This window comes from Psittacula echo (assembly GCF_963264785.1).
Source record: "Psittacula echo genome assembly, chromosome: 6".
In the NCBI taxonomy this organism is placed as follows: Eukaryota; Metazoa; Chordata; class Aves; order Psittaciformes; family Psittacidae; genus Psittacula; species Psittacula echo.
The window spans coordinates 53,619,014-53,640,046 of NC_137743.1; the positions used below are offsets into that span (position 1 = coordinate 53,619,014).

The following is a 21,033-nucleotide window of genomic DNA, read 5'->3' on the forward strand; positions in this document are numbered from 1 at the left end:
TTTCTGTTGTGTCCTCTAGACAGTTAATTGTCAGACTTCAGAGAAAATTTTGGCCCATTCACTGTAAAATAGAAAGGTCCATGGAGGAAAACTGGTGCATTAGAGAAACACACAAAGGACATTAAGACTACCTAGTTTGATGTTTTCAAACCTTTTTCTTTTCCTCTGCAAACAATGACAGTTTCAATAGGATCTGAAGTGATACTCTTAACAAATAATACACTAGTCTGACATATGGTTAATATTAATGTCTCTCTATTCAAACATGCTGAAAACTGAATAGAACAGTAAACATATAACAGTCACACATCCTTTGCTGAGTACAAGATCGCATCTGTAACATGAACTGACGATATCCTCACCATTTTAAGAGCTATCATTCAGTCAAACATTTCATTCTCCTAAATACATTGCTCTTCCCCTCCTCCTGGGTCTTTCAGGAGTGCTGAGTGAACACATTCTCTCCATAAAGGCATTGCTTATGATGTGGTTCTTTCTTCAACAGAAATTTTGCTGTGTATTTACAACATGTTGCCAAAGGTGAATTTGCTGAGTTTGGTAGGATTTGGGGGTGAGAAGGCCTTACATCTGGATTGAAAAAAATTAATTTTGCAATACTTATCTGGGCAGGATTCTGTACTTTATTGCAGAGAGACCATCTCTTGCTGAAATTAATTAGTAAGTGTGAACAATTAATTAATTATGATCACACTTCACAGATTATTGAATCAGAGCTTTTTATAGTAGCCAGTTTTTATATTACAGGTATATTCACAGGGTTTATGGGCAGAGGCAATCTCACTTTTCTCATGTCCTGAGCTGGTGCGATATTGACAGAAAAGTCATTTGTAGGGATGTGAAGCTGAGCCCACCTAAACCACTTGTTTTCTTAGAGAGTTTATTTGGTGTGGGCTTGGGGCCATACCCAGCACAGTTAGCTCAGCTCATGCATGGTGAGTTTGTGCCCAGCCACAGCATATTGCAGAAACCTGTCAGGATGAGACCACTCCTCATGGGGATCGCACATTACTGCTACAACAAAAGCCCTGTGTCTTTGAAGAATGCACTCCAAACGAGGCATGCTCCATCCTAGGGCATAAAGCTTAGTTTGCCCTCAAATATATTTTTATTGAAAATACACAGCAAAAATTATAGCATAGAAAGTTCTGCATACAAGACAATTTCATCAACTTTATCTTAAAAAACCAAGCCAAAACCAAAAACAAAATGGCAAAAGAAACCCAAAATAAGACTTGGTGAATGAAGACTGTGAATAGCAATTTTTTTTTACTGCCTTAACAAAAAAAAATGACATACACCTTCAGCATTTCTTTTGCAAATTTACTTGACAGAGGTTAAAATATTGCTTTATTCTGACTCAACATACAACAGCACTGCACGATTGATTGTGCTATTTTGGGAAGTCTTGAGACTTGTGAACTGGAAAGTCTGGGCCACATATATAAATTTAACAATTAATTTTCTGCAAAGACGTATTTTATTACATTCTGTATATACTGTAAATTTTTTTTAATCAATTTTCTGACATTAACAGAAGGCTATTTAGCAATTATTTATTATAGCTGATTTTACTTTTCCCCATGAATAAGGAGATATTTTAACACTAATAAAACCAGTAATGTGTATGCCACTGAATCCAATTCCTTGTATTATTGGCATATTGTGTTATAATTTATGCAGGGAAGAGGGACTCAACAGAAAGCAAATGCAAAAAATGCTCATAATGTGATTGGGATATGGCAATCAGGAAATTACATTTCTCCTCCAAGGCCTTGATTCCCTGCAGGGAGTGATTTGGTGGAAACCATCTGCTCTTATATAGCTCAATTAGAATCATATCTGTGCATGCTTATGGGTCTGCCCATACAGAACCATCTGCAGGGTTGAAGCTTTAAAGTTCACAAGCCTAAGCCATGATTAATTGAAGTGACTGAAGAACTGAAAGTGGGAACAAATTAGGGCAGTGTGGACACTTATCAGCTGGATTTTGATCATACTGGATCTTTCTGACTCTTCTCTGAACAACCCATAATAAAAAATGAGTTAAAAAAATACACACACACTCAGAAGTGCTCCTTGAGAGCTTACAAATGCCTTCAAAATATAACAGTTTAGAAATGTTGAGGGGTCATTAACGAACAACAAAATTTATGCTCCCACTCAAAAAAACCCAAATCAAATCCAAACCTGCCATAATAAACGCTTTTGGACTTTTTGTTTTTCCTCACTCTCCACTACGGCTGCTCTGATAGGCAAAGCTCAGAAAATGAAGCACCTGCAGGCTCCTGACCACTGAATCTCTACCTCATATTATATATCATACCAATAGAGACCCCAATCCCACTCCACACTTGGCTGAACACAAAGCTCCTAAATGTTTCCATTGACTTTCTTGGGCTTAGTGACACATTAAAGTAAGGTTGAAGGTTAAGTGTCTGGCTCAATTTAGGAATTTATTGTCATTCCACAGTAGGTACCAGACCTCGGAAGTAGATGTCTGTGTGCCATGGTGTGAAATCTGGAACCAAGAGGAGAGGGGGAGAGGGTACTGGGTCTGTGGTGGGGTGGTGGGACTTGCTCCCCAGGGTCTGAGTCCCTGGGCAGCAGCTGACTGCAACGCTGCCCTGAAACCAGAAATGAATCTAAGAATGGTCTTGGCCTTTACTGAAAAGAAAGATGCATAGCCTTAGCCTTTGGACAGATAAGGAGGACCATGGTAAAATGCTCTGTAACTGAAACTTTATGTGTAATCCTGCCTAGAAAGCACCTGATGCACACACCATCCCTCCTGGAACTTTTCCCTTAAAAAAATATTTTGTTAAAAAACACTATGATATGAGGGCGATTGACTATTTGGTTTCTTCTAAGTAGATGCTCTTAAATTAATGCATATAAATAATTTGTACTTAATTTCCTCCCTTCCTGTTTAACAAAGCATCAAATGCACAGATCTCGTTTCCCCTCCCAAAATCCCCACACAAAGTCACTTGGTCAATACCGAGTCTCTTTGCATTTCACTTTTTAAGACAAACTGTGCCTCTTGCTCTGACTTGGCCATGGGGCTCATGGGCAGAAAGGCCGTGTTTTCACTCGTGCTGTTCTCTGTTTCTACTCTCGCCAGTTCATAGTCCTCCGACCGCCTCGCGTCCGTCAGAATCCGAATCTGCTCCTGCACAGTTTCTAGCAATATTTTCACTTCATGTTGTTCTGCTATAAGACAATTACTGACTGGGGAACTCACATTGACAAGTTCAGCTGAATAGGAGTTTTTGCACCATTTGATGCCTGTTACTTCAGAAACATTTTGTATTTGCATGCAGGCTTCATCCAAGCCCACAGACGGGATGATGGGAACAGAGTTGGCCCTTGAAGATGAATAGCCGACCAAGTCCTTCTGATCCATGTTATTAAAATAAGGGGTTGTCTCTCTTGAAGGCAGTTGCATATTTATTGAAGTATTCTGAGGAGTTTTTAAATCACTGGATGAATACCTGGAAAGAGTAAAAAGAAGGGTTTGTTGTATATCAAGTGGTCAGGTGCAACAAGCAGCAGGAAAACTCTAAGATTCAGTGAACTGTGCTGAAAAGATACATGTCATTTTTTCCTCACACTAGGAACACTTGGTAATAGTATGGCCCTGGGGAAAACTACAGACTCTGGAGACCAGGCTTTGAGTCTCAGATCTGCTGGTGGCAAACCACTGCTTTTCTCCCAGTCCCATTTTTCCCACCAGTATATGAGAAAAAAAGATGATTCCTTTTTAAAAGATTTCAGGAGTTGTACTGTATTATTATTTTTCTTTGACATTATATTTGAAATTCCATTCCTATGCTCCTAACTGGGGAAATGGATTGATGCTTTCTTTGCTTTCATTGATGAGTTCAGAACTCTCAATGTCAAATTCTTACTTTAGGAGAACACTTTGAAAAGGTGCAGGAAAAAAAGAGCTTTAAAAAAAACATGGCTGTGTAGTCTTTATGTATATAGAAATGATTGTATGTGCTCCCCTTCAAACAAGCAGAGCATCTAAGTGCAGCGTACCTCTGAAAACATGTCTTTTTTTCAATAGCCCATACTCCTAATGTTGGCCTGATTCTTCTTGGATCTCATCTGGAAATAGAGCTAATACATTTGGCTTGAGCAAATGTCTGTGTTTGCCTGATATTGTAATCCTGTGCTTCAAAAAAAACCCACAAAAAACCTTTATCCTCCATTAATAAATATCATAGCATGATTTTTTTATTTATTATGAGCAACTTAGGTGAATTTTTATCAGCATTTCTGATTTGTTTTAAAATCAAATTCATTACCCTGATCAGAAAGTTTTACGTGATAGACTTAAAAACCAGAAATGGAAAGTATACTAAATACAAACCAAAGGAAACAATGACAAAAAAAAAAAAATAAATTAAAAAAAATTCCCATCTGAGCATTACAAGAAATATGGTGCTCTAAGAGTTAGTCATGATTGCCAGGGACCACAGACATCATCTCAGTACTGGAACGCATTTTATTTATAATGAGCTTTGTGATCATATCACTGTTTAATAAGGCAAGCTAATGGTGAAGTCTAGTATGTTTTGTCCATGGATGAGGAAAGCAACATTTAGATCTGGTGTGGAAGCAGGTGCTTTGAGCTATGACTTGAAGGGCATTTTTCTGAAAGCTGCTTAAGCCTGCTGGACTTCACTAGGGATATCCTCCTATTCATCCATGCCTTGCTGCTTTTTGGCATTAGCAGAAAAAGAACTAAGGAAGAGAAAGTGAATTGCATGTAACAGCTATAGTCCAATATTAGCTCACAACACTAATTAACTGGAAAGGCTTCCTTTGGCCTTATCCTCCTGGCAGGCTGTCAGACAGGAGAGAGGAGGAGATATCTTTAGGCTCATTTCCAGCAGAGCACCACTGACTTGTTATTAACTCATCTATGGTGGCACTGTGTTTGTACAACTGTTTGACACATTAACCTATACACGTACATGCATGCAGTTCTGTACAGCCCCTATATGAAAACTCTCCAGGTGTCCCCAGAAGACCAGAAAATGCAGCTAGGAATTGTTGCAATAAGGAGGAGGTGTTGTGCTCTTTGCTGCTATCTGATGGAAAGACATACTGCTTTGGGAAGTGAAACCCAGGGGAATAATATAGCAAGTGGCTTTTTCAGATGCATGCCAGAACTTCTTGTACATGCTATATATCTGTGTTTATGTTCTACATCCAAAGCTGCTAAGACTCATCTTTGGTTAATGGCATTTGAACTCTGTTTAGACACACATGTAGCCATTTATGGAGGGTCTTTTTAGAACAGTTTTCAATAATCAGTATGAATGAAATACTGATCGTGGATATTATTCCCAAGGGAGGATAATTTAAAAAAAATAAATGAAAACAAAACAATGCAGACCTTTGGGTTGTGCCCATTCTTGTTTCCTTTGCTTATTATATAATTCAAACGACTATAGCTGGAGAGATCGCATCAGTTGCATTATTCCCTTTTTTGGTAATTCGGGCCCTAAATATATTCTGGGCTGCACCCTGAAAACAAAGGAAGGGAATGTTTTTCATGAATTCCACATGCAATGGATGTATTATATGGATGATATATAAGCAAAACCAAGAAACGACTGAATTAAAATGTGTTTGGTGAGAAAATAGTAACATTTGCCAATTCCATAATAGAGATTCAATTGTTCTTGGTATTTTGAACACTAATTGACAGCAACGATAATATGTAATGCAATGCCTGGCATATTTCCATGATATTTCTTGAAGTACAGATAGACTCACCAGTTGTATGCCACAATTACATGTTTCTGCCCGGTGCTTACAAGGCTTTCAAAGAAGGACTGAGGTTGAATTAAAGCACATACACTGCGTGCAACAGGCAAGGTATTAAACTAGTAGGGATATTACATCTAAGCCATGTAAGAGTCTGCTTTTGGTCAATTATAAACTGATCCTTACTTCTACTTGTGACACAAGACTGCTACTGTTTTCAATAGACTGAGACTTAGACCTATAATTGCAGAATTTTAATTATGTTTTCCTATAATTAACTTTACGAGAACAATAGTTCCTCCTAAGAATAATATCTGGGGTTTTATGTGAAAAATTGTTTTGTCTGAATAAATTCATTCATGTGCATGTATTTCAAAGTGCAGCTTTCTCTCCATCCTTTCCTTAAAACCAAGCAAAAAAGAGAAACTCAAACATTTATAAATATGCAACAATAATTACGTTATACAGTGTTTAAGAGTCTAAATTAAAGAATGACACTGAAAAAAGGGAAATAATTTTACTGCCCCATTAAAACAGATATAAAGAGAGACAGAAGAGATTGTAAATTAAAAAATAAAATGTTTTTTTGTTTAGCACAGTACCAGTAGCTTTGCTATAAGACGTATTGCTATAGATGTCCAGTACAAGACCCTGAAAACAAGGCCCATTAAAATGAACAGAAGTCATTCTAGTGGCATTATCGGACTTTGGTTCAGCCTTGTAAGCACATATACCTAAATATATACACCCCATTTTCTACCTATACACATTGGCTCTTGTATACATAAGAACATTCATATATGTACACATTCACAGGCTATAAGGCATTACTTCCAACACTTCATATAGTGTACCATGAACAGCTCTCACTGACAGCATGCAATCAAACCACTGCATGTAAACTTGTGACACCCTCAGGGACTCAAATCAGTCTCTGAGATGTGACTGGCATGGACATGGCTTGTTTTCTTTATGCCTCTCATTTCAGGCAGATTTTTCTACTCCTTCAAGTAGCATTCTGATTAAATAACTGATATTAGCTGTCTTTGACTCAAACTCTGCAAATATCAAATCCTGCTGCAAATCATGAGGTCTGGTGCTTGTGGAAGGCAGCAAAAGCTTTCTTCTCAATGTGGGATGGGAAGAGAAGCCCTTTTACAGTCCAGACAAAAACTACTCGGATAAATTAGCCTCTTTTCTATCAAATGTAAACATACAAAATCTGATTAAACTGCTGCTGGACGAACTTCAGAAGGGTCAAACATTAGGGAGATAAACCAATTTGATTTGTTCATCCCTATAGGGAAAGATGGAGGTGAAAAGGGAGAAGAAAGGAAGTAGTGTAAGTTCTGCAGGGGACAAGAGAACTTTTCATTTGGGCTGGAAATCTAGTGAGAATACAAACATTATAAAACTAGCAGATATTTAGAAGATGAAAAGCCATCTGATTTGGGGGAACCTCTTCCTAAGTTGGAAGAATTCCACATGAAGTAGAATTAGTGAATCATTTTTTATATTTGTTCAGACATAAGATGCGTACTTATATTCTAGCTGAAGAGATTACTTCATTGCTGCAACACAAAATAACTTGCAAAAAGTTTTGTTACATTATTCAAAGACTTAATTTTCATAAAAACCATCATCAGTAAAACACTGTAATGCAGTAAGGTCAAATAATTGTTTTTATTTTCATGCCTAACACTGATATTTAAAAAAATAATTTCCATGGATATCAATTGAAGACTTTTGGTATCATATTTGTGATATGCACAGACTCCTGTGACTCTGTGTCACAACACCACCTGCTGATGCACTCACAGGACTCTGTCAGAGAGAGGTCCAGTTGTCAGAGTCAATATTAGGAAGATCTAATTCTACAGACATCCCTAGAACACAAAATATGAATGGAGTGTTTGAGTAGATTGAGGGCAGAAGGGGTAACAGTCTGGTCCAAATATCAACCTCTTGCAGACCTGCAAATTTAAAATATAGGCCACTACAAGATGATGCTTGTAATATCACACACTGATTTCCTAGAGAAGAGAAAATACAACCACCCACAAGACAGCTTTGCCATTTGCTACCTCACTTCTTAACCTAGGGAGGGGCCGCATCACTCTCCAGAGCCTATGCTACAAGACGCTGCTATTGAAGGGGGAAGGCTCTTAGTCTCCCCCTTTCAGGAAGGGTTGCATTTGGAGTCACAATTTTTGCAATGAATTATACACACATTATCATATATATTTACTGCAAGGATTACTAAACAAATTTTCCTTATAAGAAGCAAATAATAAAAGGAAAAAAGTATGAGACAAATTTGTACTTTTTAAAGAGGTCACCAGACACACAAACCTTTTGCGGCTTTGCTTTCTTCCTCCACAGGTAAGCTCTGTTGTTGGTCTGTCTTTCCTAATTACTGATGCCAACTTTGTTCGGTAGATCAGCTACAAAACATTTAGTGAACCAAGTACCTCTTTCACACTGTTCCCCAGACTGGGCAGTCTCACTGCAGGTTGGAAAGCAGGGTGAGGGAGGCACAGGTGGAATGCATGCATGCCTGCACATGTGCCCACAAGACTCGCATGTAACAGCACTTATACTTGGCCAGCACTTGTGACTGTCATCTCCCAGGAGCTCAGAGTGAATAGTGACCTTCCTTCCCTGGGGAAAATTAAACATGTAGGTGACTTAGCTCAGCACTCCATAAAGCCAGTTCTGATATGGAAAACATACAGCTGCCTTCTCGCTGTGTAACTGTTCACTTTGCTGCACTCAGCTGTGACTCACATGTGTTCAAATGAAACTGCATTATTCCATTCCAGATATCACTCCTAGTTTTACATATAACATGTTTGCAGTGATCCTGAAAAGTCTTCAGAAATTGCAATTGCAAAAGACTTCAAAGGCAGCTAGCTGTAGGTGCTCAGGAGCACTTCTGAAATTCAGACCTTATGTACAGCTGGAGCTCACATTCAATATTCTAATAAGCTGAACCGAAAAAGGAAAGATATTGGATTCTTTGTGCGCTTTCAAAGACAAACTTGTTTGAAGCTATTGCTATTCAGTCTCTACAGCAAACACACTTCGCAATGTACCTTGATTTATTAAAAAAAAAAATCTGAATTATTTTCTTATTTGCCTAGTGCTGATGGAAGAAAAAAATGCTATGCAAAAGTTACTAGAACATCACATCACCACTAGAAAAAACCTCCATTATAAAGAGTAACATTGCCAGTCACTTTGTTCTAATCACTCCCTACTACAGCCTTTGAAAGGCTTAAAAAGAGCAGCCAGCCAAATGAGAATGTATTACCTTCAAAGGGCCAGTATGCTGAAAACATTCCTCTGCTTTCAATGCTATAAACCCTGGATCCACAGTACACTACAAAAGTTGGAAGGACTGTAATGGCAAAGCATATTAGCCACATAACAGCAGGCACTCACAAACTGTCTCACTTCAGTTACATAATTACTTACCCGTGACAAGGTATTGTGTCCTGGTCTGTGATCCTTGACTCTTCTAGCTGTTGATATGCTGGTCCTGTAATTCCATTGAACCTACCCCGAGGTAAGGGAGGAGTCCTCCGAAAGGCATTTCTATGCAGCATCCCACTTTTTTGTCCTGGGCTGCAGCATGAAGAGAGACTTCTAGGAACAACACCAAGAGTACAGTAGAAATTATCACAGCAAAAGCGTAAACTTTTGCAAAGTAAAGATTCAGGATTAATAATGCATGGATTACTGCTTCTATAACTTTGCTGTGGCAGTCTATGACGTCAGTAGAAATTCTCTATGGAAATGTAATACTATAATCCATAGTTAGCTATTTATGCCATGTTTAATACATCACCTCTCTTGTACGAATGAAAATAATGCCTGGTATATGAAACTTTTTCTCATATTTGATGAAGGATGCTTCTTTTTCTTCATGATGCATACGATAATCCTGCGATATAGAATTGACTTGGACAGTATAAACAAACAGTACAGCTCCATCATACCTATAGCTGAGCTCAAAATCAGATTTTAAATTGAGAACCCATTATATCATCTATCAGCCTACAAGGTGCTTGCTTCCTGATACAACACATCATTAAATTGTGAAAAAAATGTAGGTGAAGAATCTAAGTGAATATGAAATGTTTAGTGTGGGGTGTCCCTGCCCATGGCAAGGGGGTTGGAACTAGATGATCTTAAGGTCCTTTCCAACCCTAACTATTCTATGATTCTATGATTCTAAATGCAGCTTGAAAAAAACATCTCTGACAAGTTTTCTCCACGTTGAACAAGATTTCTATATTGGTTTTTTTTTGTGTTTTATATACAGATTGTTTTCTTCTTTGGATACACTGACAAATACTGTGTTGTTTCTGAGATATAATACAAACTTGAATATGATAGAAACAAGTAATAGTTTTCTTATTTTAGAAAATTGCCTTTGTAAACATTTTTGTAGTGTTTTGGAAGGAGAACGGATTTTTTTCCACTACATGCAGGTATTAGAAGTTATCTAGAATCCATACTTTTGGTAAATTAACTACAAATTCAGCTGTTGTGGATGCAAAAATAAGGGAACACAGAATTAAGGCAAGACATAACCTATTCCTACTGCTAACAGGTCACAGTCCTGCATGGCGTGACTAGCTATGCATTTTCCAGTTACTCCTATTTCTCTTTGACATCTTCTGGATCTCAGAAATGCATATGCATCACCTTATGTTCTGTTACATCTTTAATGATATTTTAATATAGGTTTTGTAGATCAATTTAAGAGTCATTATTTTTGGTTATGTGAATAATTTCAACTTCTGATAAAATTCAGCTATGCAAAAGACTTTTGATAAATTTGCTTCTCTTTTCTTATTATAACTCTACTTAAAAGCAATCTGCATTTCATACCTAATGGAAACTTTATTTACAGTTAGGGCCACATCTACTTCCAAAGCAATTCCTGCTTGGACCAAGTATCTTAGACAAATTCTCTTGGACTGTACATTTCCATTAAAACCAATATTTTCTCCCCAAAGTCAAAGCATAAGAAACAAATTCCTATCCTACTACTCAGGCTACCAGTGTTCCATTGCAATCTCCACTCTGTTCTCTCCCACACTTTTATTTTCCTGGTGCTTTTTGATTGAAAAGATCAACAAACCATGGCAATAATACTCCCCCAAGAATTTTTGATGCTACCTTAAATAGATTTTTTTTTAGCTATTAAGGAGGCTGTGAAAAGACTTCTTTAAAAAACAGAAGCCCTGGCCTTTCAATTCTAAAGGCTAAGTTCAAGTTGTGAGTTACAGTTCACATTCTGTGAAATAACACCACCACATCACAAAAGAATTGACAATTTCTGCTCAGGAGAGCTTGAGATTATTACAAGATGCAGCTGAATGAGCAATTTTTGTTGGATAATAAATTTCAGGGTTTTTTTATTCATTGCAGTATATTCATCAATGAACTACAAAAGTCAGCAAACTGATTAACTTAAGAGACTTTAGACTGATTACAAATATTTGAAACTAGAAAGGCACTGTTTAATTGTGGTTGGTTTTATGCCCTTGCGCATCTTCCTTGCTGGATGAGAGCACATGGTCTTCCGTCTAAAAACATGCACGTGCAAATTCGCAAAAGCTCTGCATTTGTTATAGACATAATTTCAATACATAAAGGTAGATGTGAGATAACTGTTATAAACTGCAGCAAAGATGCATATAAGTGACTTATCTGCACTTCCTTCAGCTTGTACTGAAACTCCTTGCTACACAGAACACTAGACTCTACAGGCTGCTAAAGGGCTGGCTAGACTGAAGGGATCTGGCACATGCCAATATCTCCTTGCAATCACAGCAGCTGCACCCCCAATAGAGCTTAAGCAACCAATTTGTTGCTAATGTGAAGCTCTTATGCTTTCAATATTTCTGACAGAAAAAATGGAGTGAAAAAAATGAACAAAAATAATGTGTGGTCATGGGCAAGACAAATTCATTAAGGACCAGGAAATATCTACAGAGTGCAGCTGCAAGTTCACACTCATTTCTTGAAGCACCAAAGACAAGATAGTAACTTTAAAAAAAAAAAAAAAATGTTCTATGAAAAAGTAACTCCAGCATAATAAAGTTCCTTTTTCACAAAACTTCTATGAATGTCAGCATACTCCTCCTCCAAGACTGTTAACAGAGTCCCTCTCAGACTTCTGCTCTACTGCTCATATAAAGTGTTCCCCTCTCTGAGGCAAACAATGCCTTTCAGACTTCTTCAGGGAATTTATCCTCCTTCAGCCACCATTATGGTTTCTTCCTCCCTGTACTCCAGTCTAACTAGGCAAAAATACCCAGCCCACATAACTGAGCTGTTCAGTAAAATGGAGCAATAAGCAAAGCTGTAGCAGATATGTCTTTAAAATCTCTTAATCAATTACTCCAGAATAACAAAAATCAGAATACGCTTGAACTTGTTCACAAGTAATGCATATACCAGTGAGAAATATAGTTCTGATGAATTAATGGTTTGAAAGAAGTAGTTCAACCATCTCTAAAGTGAATTAATAACTTGGGATTCACTGTTGCAAATTGTTTTGGGTGAAAATTTTCTTTAGGTTGAGCAACCAAGTAAAAACAAATTCTGTTTCAGCAGGTTCAGTATTCTCTTCACAAGGCATATAAACAACTCTCAAGTGCAGTTAACAACATTCATGAAGAGAAGACTTGCAGTCATTTTACAGTAACTCTGAGAATCCTCCCATACTACCTTTTAGCCAATTATTAAACCTAATTGATTATACATCACATTATGAAGACATTCAGAAATAATTTTGTCAACAGAACTTGAAAAGCATTAACAAGAGGATGACAAAATGTTAAAACTTTGGATGAGATCTGAATCCTTTCCTTGTTTAATAAGCACAACAGAGCTACAGAAATAGTTCTTATAACCATGCTTGTCGGCATATCTATTTTACTTATTCTTTCCCCTTTTTTCATTACTGTAATTCATTAAAAGAAAGATGCAAAGTTGAAGAAGGAAGGGAAGTTATAAAACTGATTGTAAATACTCTGAATCTGTACCTGCAAAAACTACACAGAGGCATATTATGTTACATACTCTATCACCTACTGATCACGAGATGCAAATAGTGCTGAAGACATGGATTTTGTCTTTGCAGGACAGAAACAGTAAATACATAACCCAATGACAGAGCTGGCTGCCAGATAGACAGTGTCTTCTGATGTTCCTTGGGAGCCCCACATTTTTAGGCTAAGTTAGATAATCTACTGCCAACATTTGTACAGATCAACTATTCAGACTTTCAAGCAATTTTCAGTAGGCTCTGTTATACCTGAGAACATAAGCATCACTCAATAAATACCATGCAACAATAATAAAACTCTATCAGAAAGTCCTTTTGTCAGACTTCTTACAGGAACAAGATGACACACAGTGAGCGCATCTCTGTTGAAGCCTGTTATAGATGGATCTGCAAAGGGAGAAAGTTAACATAACGTTTGGGACTTCAGCAAAACTGTATGTGATTAAAAGAATACTAAGATTGCAAGGAGATTATTATGACAAAAAAAGTTGTGGCATATGAAAATTGAACTTCATAGTTTTACCCCTTTTTTATCCATAGCATCCTGTATCCAAAACACCACTACTTTCCATGTCATTGTAAAGTAATCATGCACTCTCTCAAAACATGATTACTGTCTAGGAAAATGTCTCCTCTACAGTGGCACAATGACCTGTGCTTCCAAGCTTGTGTTTATGAACCATTACAGCTGGTCAGGTTCTCCGCCCATGTGATGGGGTTGGACTGTAGCCTGCAGTTTGCAAGACTTTTCTCCCTTCACATAAATAGAAGCTTTCCAGCAGCCAGCCTACACTACATATATCCTCCTGATTTCTGAAATGGGAGCACTCTTGCTCCTTTATATGTTCTGGTATTCAGGAATGGCATGTGCCAGAGCTGACTGGGGACTTTGCAACTCTACATAAATCTTTCAACACTACCTGTATCATCTGGTCACCATCCCAGTTCCACCAGATAGATACATACTATAGTAAAAGGGAAGAGAGCATTCAAAGGTACCTTGGTGGCACTGAGTTTAATCATCCGCCGTAACTTCATCATATACTCCCTGTAATGTATTGTTTTCAACCTCGATCCCAAAACTACAATAATATCCAGGCTACTACTCCAGAAAGTTGTTCTATATTGAAAACTTTGAGGCTTCCATTCAGTTTAAAATTATTTATGATGAGTATACATCTATTTGACATATGTGCCACCATTTTAAATAGGTTTTCATATTAAATAGGTCTTTTACTTCTCATTATGCTTCCTCTGATGTATTTATAAGCAGCAGTTATATACTTTTTTCAGTCTTCTGAATACTGAGACAGGTTCTCTAACTTTTTCTTATGGAACACAGATTATTCATTCCTCATATTGCAATTTAAGTTCATAGTAATCAGGAGGTCATTTTAACCAGGTGAAATAATAGTTCTGTATTCTCATGTTATTTTCAAATGAAGTGACAACAGTGTCTTATGAAGTGGTTTTAATGTTTCTGACTTTCTGATGAAAATGTCATGATTAATAATTCCTCTCATCCCATTTATCTTTTGCTCAGCTGCATCACTTTGATTATTCTTTTGATGAACTAGTATATACTGAAACTTTTTCTTCCTCATTCATTGCTTAGATTTTATTATCAGTTTCAAAACTCCTGACCTTATATTTAGTACTGCTGAGCTTGAATCCACCTTTGTTATGCCATTCTTCAAAGTTTCTCAGTTACTCAATTTATTTTTTATATCTAGATCCTTATCTGTACTGACTCTATCTTTTAAACTATTTTTTGCACCAAAGTTGTGCACAAAAGCATTAAACAAAATTTGTCCCCAAAGTTGACTAATTCTTTTGGAGTTCTATTAGTGCTCCTCTGGAGCACTGTCTTCAGGCATTCTGGCCTGAAGCACTTACCGCCTCAGTGTAATTCCTTACTCTCTCCTTTTAACTACCTCTGTGTATCTGGCACTACAGCTCTTCTGTCTCTCCCTACTTTCTCCCTCTCTAAAAGCATTAGATGTGCGACAACAAACAGAGGCTGTGTAGAGATATCACCAACACCAAATACAAAAAAAGTTCTCAGTGTAGTGTTGCAAAAACTGCTGCTGATAAACTTCATGACAATTTTTAGCCTTTTTTATATCTACCCAAAGAATCTGCTTCCCCCCCCCCCAGCCAAGGATTTGTCCAAAATCCTTGACTAGTCTAGTTCAATGTAATAGGTCTTCAGTTCTTTCAATGCATTTTTCCTTTCCTAAATATTTGACATTTTCTATTCCATTTTCACATGGCACAGCTCCTTTTTTGACAGATTTTGCTACCAGACTTGAAATTTCATGAGCCAGTTCTGCTTCCAGACTTCTTTGATCAAGATCTACTAGATCATCTTGACTTGAGAGCTTTGATTTCTGCATTTTACTTCCACTTTGACTATAGTAATGTCTATTTTCATACACTTGATTCTATTCCCATTCCCACCCTCAAATAATGAAATCCTCAAATAATTGAAACCTTAAATCCTTCCCATCTTCATCCTCAAATAATCACCCTAGCTGAAAAATTAAATATATTCATTCAGGATTGCCCTAACTGCTTCATATATTACCTCTGTTCCACCATCAGCATTGCTGCTTCCTGTATAGTACTCCCTTATACAGCAAGAACAATTGATTGCTTTCAGTATTGCCGGTAATTCTTAACTCTCAACGATTTCTGGAAATGTTCACTTCAAGCACGACTTCTTTCCCTCTGTGATACAGATATTTCTTTCCCTACAGCCCACTCCTTTTAGGCATTCTTTTTATTAAATTTCTATATGATCTTTCCTTGGGAAAATACAGATTCCTTACGCTTTCTCCCTTTCAGGCTTCCTCTGCCTTTACACTCTTAGTTGCTTTAGTTTATCAGTACTTCGTCTTTGAAATTTAATGGCCTTATTTACCAAATAACTTAAATTTACTCTTTTAATTTAAACTGAATCAATTACATTGGGAACCTAAAAACTAAAATACTTACTATATAATAATAATAATAATGATAATAATAATAAATCATTTTACAATGGTTTTCATGGTATTAACAGTACGTTAAAAATTCAAACATAAGTAATTTTAAATTTTAGAGTAAGTTTACCCTATTTTGTCATTTCTATAAGACAATACAACTGCTCTAGGCTGAAAGCCTCTGCATTTGGCTTTCATCATGGTATTCACTGAAATTAATCCCTACAAAATCAATTATGACTAAATCAATGAATGAAAATCAGGATGAGTAATTGCCAAGAAAACTGCTATTCAATGGGATCACAACTCAGTCCCATAATTATCAAAACTCTAATTTGTTTCTATCTGCAAGAAATTATGACAGTATGGGTTTTGTTCTTACTAAAATCAACAGATAATCTGAGATGAATTTTTGAGACACTGTGTACTTTACAAGAAGTTTACTGGTTAAATAAATTTGATACTTTACAGTTGACAGTACTAAGAATTGCTCTACTTATGCAAGCAGATGATGTAAAATTCTACAGTAATAACAGTACATAATACAAGTGAAATATTTTAGGAGTAACATTCAGTGGAGATTTAAGTTTTCAATTCTACCTTTGCAGTAATTCTTTGCATGCAGCTGAGGTTGGTAGAGACAGAAAACTGCTATTATCTAGTAATCTGAGTGAAATAACTAGGTGATCTTTGTCAGTCAAATTTCAGCAATCCCAAATGATTCCCCACCTAGATAGCCTTACTGCCAGGCCAAAATTGTATTGGTTTTAAGAACTGGAAACATACAGCTGCTGATTGTAAGAAATGATCATCCATCATTAGTGCCCTTGAAAACATTAGCAGAGAAAACAGATCCCGAAAATGAAAGAAAATATTTCCATAGAAATCAGAAATAAACCAGTAATACAGTTTCACAGCTTAAAAATGAGAACCTGCAGAGCTGCTGCAATTTTTAGGCTCACATCAGATTTGGAATGAAATGAAGGGACGTTTAGGACAAAATGTATCCCACTCAAAATATAAGTTTCCTTATTTGGCCACATTTAACCGTTTGGCCACACTGAATACTACTTAGAAACTGAATTAGGAAGCCATCACATGGTGCACAAATTAAAGATAGCCTTGTAAAGTGTTTGATACTAAAGTCTGTTGCATGTATTACAAAGCAAGGGCCTTGTATAATAAATCCTAAGCTATAAAACTGCAAAATAATTCTTTATAAATTAAGCTAGTCATTCCACAACTTAAAACAGATCTGAGGCAAAGACTCTTAAAGATAGTCTGGTGCTTGACATCTGCAAGTAGAGACGACTTTTGGGTGACTGTTTTTGTGTGTGTGTTTTTTTTATTTTGTTGTAATTTGTTTGCTTTGTTTTAGTTTGTTTTGATTTTTTTAAATTTCTGTTTTTAAAATGAGCGATCTGGGATTCTGCGATAGTTACCTGTGTGGCTTACTCTTTAATTTAGCTATGGAAAACAGGGAGTCTGGAGAGTCATTCCTCTTTTATTATTATTATAGCTTTTATTTTAAGTGATGCAATGTTTATAAACAGAAGAAATATTTTCAGTCTTTATTACCACATTTTTAAGATGAAGTAATGTCATGGTAAAGCACCTAAAACATTCCAAACTTAGATACTGCAACCATGTTATTAAAGCTAAGGGAATGTTACCGTGTTTTTTCTGAACTTCACCTTCTGGCAAAACGGAGATAAAATTTTCCCCAAAACTTCCATGGAAAGAATTCTAGGTAACAGTTCCACAGTTCATCTATGTTCAGTAAAATTATTATGCATATTTTGAAAATCTTTGTGTCATAGAGAATAAGCCCTAAGAAATGGACCTGACGTAACATTTGGCATTATTTTTTCATGCCAAATTAAAGTCTTAAGGAAGGTAAAAGTAGATAGAATCCAAATGTCCCTTCGTGGCTTACATGCTGCACTTTGGTAGGTTAAGCAAATAATTCATTCAAAAGAAAAGGAACATGTAGCTGACTGGGGGACTGCAATGAAAATGAACTAAATGCTATAGAAGCTAGTTCATAACTTCATGCAATCTCAGACTTTTGTTTCAGTAATTTTAAAAATTATCCTTTAATAAATGTCTTCCCCTCCAGACTACACAGCTAAAATATTCTGAACTGATTTTTCTCAGCCTTTTTTATCTCTCTGTGTGCAAAGATCAAATGTTATTATCACAGCCATTCCAAAACATTACTGCTTATACCAGACATGAGTTTGGTTTCTAGTATCATAATGAAGCATCTGCATTCTTTTTCATCCAAAAAGGCTACTAGCAGAATTCTAATCCAAATGCCATTCAGTGATGGGTGATGTTCCTCTTTCTTTCCTCTTGGAAACAATCATCCAAACTTTTTGGAAGATTAGTTTTCAAGGGCCACCATGTGTTTATAAATAAGTCAGTATTCATTTCAAGTATTATTTGTTTAAAGTAGCAGTGAGAAAAGCTGTAAATTTGCAACCACACCTTTCAGCTGCAAATGAGGCATTAACTTCATGAACATTGATAAAGAAAGTTTTGTTTTTAATGGTTTCTCAAACTACAGTTGTTTCATTCACTGGTCTCTGTCTACAGCTTGGATGGTGTATTTAAATGCTTCCTCTAGGACTTTTACAAATCACAGATAAAGTTGTTGAGCACTCTTATTGCCTTTTATGTCTGCAGCTAAGAAAACGCTTGGACATCTGCTTAATGAGTCAGCTGAGTCTCTGTTGGTACCATACCATTCAGCATCTCCCCTATTCACAGCACACACATATCACCAGTTCAAGGACATCCCTTGGCAGCCTGCCAAATCTCCCATCAGACAGACATTTGCTTACCTATGTTGCTTGATGGGCTGGATTCCTCTGTCAGGAGACAAGGCCTCTGGGAAAGACTGAGGGCCTGAAAAACTAGACTCCATAACTTTGTGAAGAATAGGCCCAGGATGCCTATCTGTTTTTGAATACTGTAGCATAGAGAATAAAATTAATTAATACACAAAAGGCAAAGTATATTATTGATGCTATTCAGTCAGAATTCATATTGGAGCAGGGTAAGAAGTGCTCTAATGCACTTTCAAATTAAAATTAGGCATTGCAAGTAATACATTCATTCACTATTGTTCACATAGCAGAAAGCACCAGTAGTCATTATCTCCATTACTTTCTCCACATCAAAATGCTGATATCTGCATTAGTAGCAAAATTACTGATTGATCTGCCCACAATGATAGGGAACACTGACCCCTTTGACTAAAAGCCTGTTTTTGTGGCTGTCCATGCAGAGACTGAGATCACAAAACACATCTCAGAGGACAGTCAGCACCTGCTTCGATCATTTGGTGATTTCATCAGCATGCATAACTGAAACAGCATTTGTATCATCAGATAAGTAATAAAAATATTTGAATCCTATCCATAGAGCCAGATATCCTTTCTGAACAGGTCTGAAAACTTTTGACCCTTGAGTATCTATGCTAGTAAGAACAGTGTAAACATTTTTTTTTTTGTGACAGTTGTAGGTGTAGAGCAGTGTTTGGGCACATAGTGAGACGCAAAGGTCTGTAAAGCCAACACCAGACATGAACAAGAACAGATTTTCTTCTTGCTTTGTGATTCAATTGGAAATTCAGCAAAAACTGTCTCTGATCCTGAATGGATTCAGAAAATCAAAGCATAAAAAAAGCTGCATTTTGGCATGGAAGAATAATCAGTCTTGCTTTTGATTACTGGGAAATATCTCAGAGATATGAGCAGTTACCCACATTTCCACTCAGGTATTTAATTTTTTATGTTGCATTACAATGACCTGCACTAAAACTAATTGGTCTATTTTTCTTTAATCCATTCTTTTTGTATTTAGTTTGCAATTTTAGTACTAGATACCTAGATATCCATGTTATCTTTACAATAAACTGGTCTTGTGGAAGCTATTACATAATTAAGTATTTCAGAAAGAAAATACAAACTCTAATAATAAAATAAAATCACATTGGCAAAAAAATGCCATGTTACGATAAAACAGCATAAACATTTATGCAGAAGATAGATAGATTTCTTTCAAAGTACAGCTCTTTCTCACAATTACTTTGTTGCTTAAAAAAAGATCAGTAACTCCTTAAAAATATCAAATTATTTTCTGATTCTCACTTATTCTTAGCTACATTTCCCCAGACTTCAGCAAATCCAAAAGGAAAGTCATACAAGATAACTGTCCTCGAAAAACAGGTTACATGCAATTTTAGTTCATCTACTAAGGCTTCTTATGACTGATTTCTATAGCTAAAATAACAATTTTTTCTCTAATGTTCTTTCTGTTGTGTGAAATACCCACATGAACAGGGCTGCTTATGTGCTTCTGAGGCAAAGCTAATGAGAGTGACAATATGCAAAATGCTGCTGCGTGCATGACATAAACACAACTGAAATAATACGGAACATATTCCACTCTTACTTCTTCAAGTTATAATGACCTTAGTTGTCACTTGTAAATGTTGTAGATAAAATACAGAAAATTCAGACAGAAGTATGATTTTTTAGGTATTCATGTCTTTGAAGGTTTTAAAGTTTAATAGTTATCCTGCCAGCTGCAGAAATGAAACTGTCTTTGATTTCTGACCTGAATAAATCAATTTGAGCTATGTTAAGAATGGGTTGTTAGTGCCAGAAAGCTTCTTCTGTCCTTTTTCATGTTTGTTCATGATACCAAACTGAAAGTCTGAATGGCTTATAAAACCATGAGTATGATGTGAATCATGAAGGCTAATTAGAGATAAACTGAGCCTTTTGCTACAGGTAAGATAGGTGTAGGCAGGAGCAATGTTATACAGGGTTCTTCCTCACCCCAGCTGAGGAAAACCAGGACCCCCAGAAGTTGCCCTGATGATGACTAGCAATCTATACTGAAGGTCCAACACCCAGCACCACCCAGGCACAGCCTGCAAAGGATATTTTTTTCCCCTAACTAAACATTTCTTTTATGCCATTTTCAAATACACCACTTAACAATTACCATAACAGCCAAAACATTAATTACAATGATGTCCTGGGTTCAGCAGTAGCAGTCAGTTTTTTCTCCTTCTTAGTAGCTGTTGCAGCACTGTGTTTTTGACTTTCGGCCTGGGAACAAAGCTGATAACACTGATGTTTAGAC

General features: G+C 36.6%; 1 protein-coding gene across 2 annotated transcripts in view; it reads right to left on the reverse strand.

Moving 5' to 3' along the window:
* Nucleotides 1-3,004: 3,004 nt before the first annotated feature.
* The window catches only part of NRG3 (neuregulin 3), a gene marked incomplete at its 3' end in the record, with an annotated part of 444,882 nt that continues 426,853 nt past the window's right edge, over nt 3,005-21,033 (reverse strand). For both annotated transcript variants that reach the window (XM_080620575.1, XM_080620574.1), the window contains exons 7-9: nt 18,720-18,847; nt 9,280-9,450; nt 3,005-3,512 (exon numbers count right to left, since the gene is read on the reverse strand). In XM_080620575.1, the coding sequence (XP_080476701.1) occupies nt 3,005-3,512; nt 9,280-9,450; nt 18,720-18,847 (807 nt within the window). The remainder of the gene's footprint in view (nt 3,513-9,279; nt 9,451-18,719; nt 18,848-21,033) is intronic.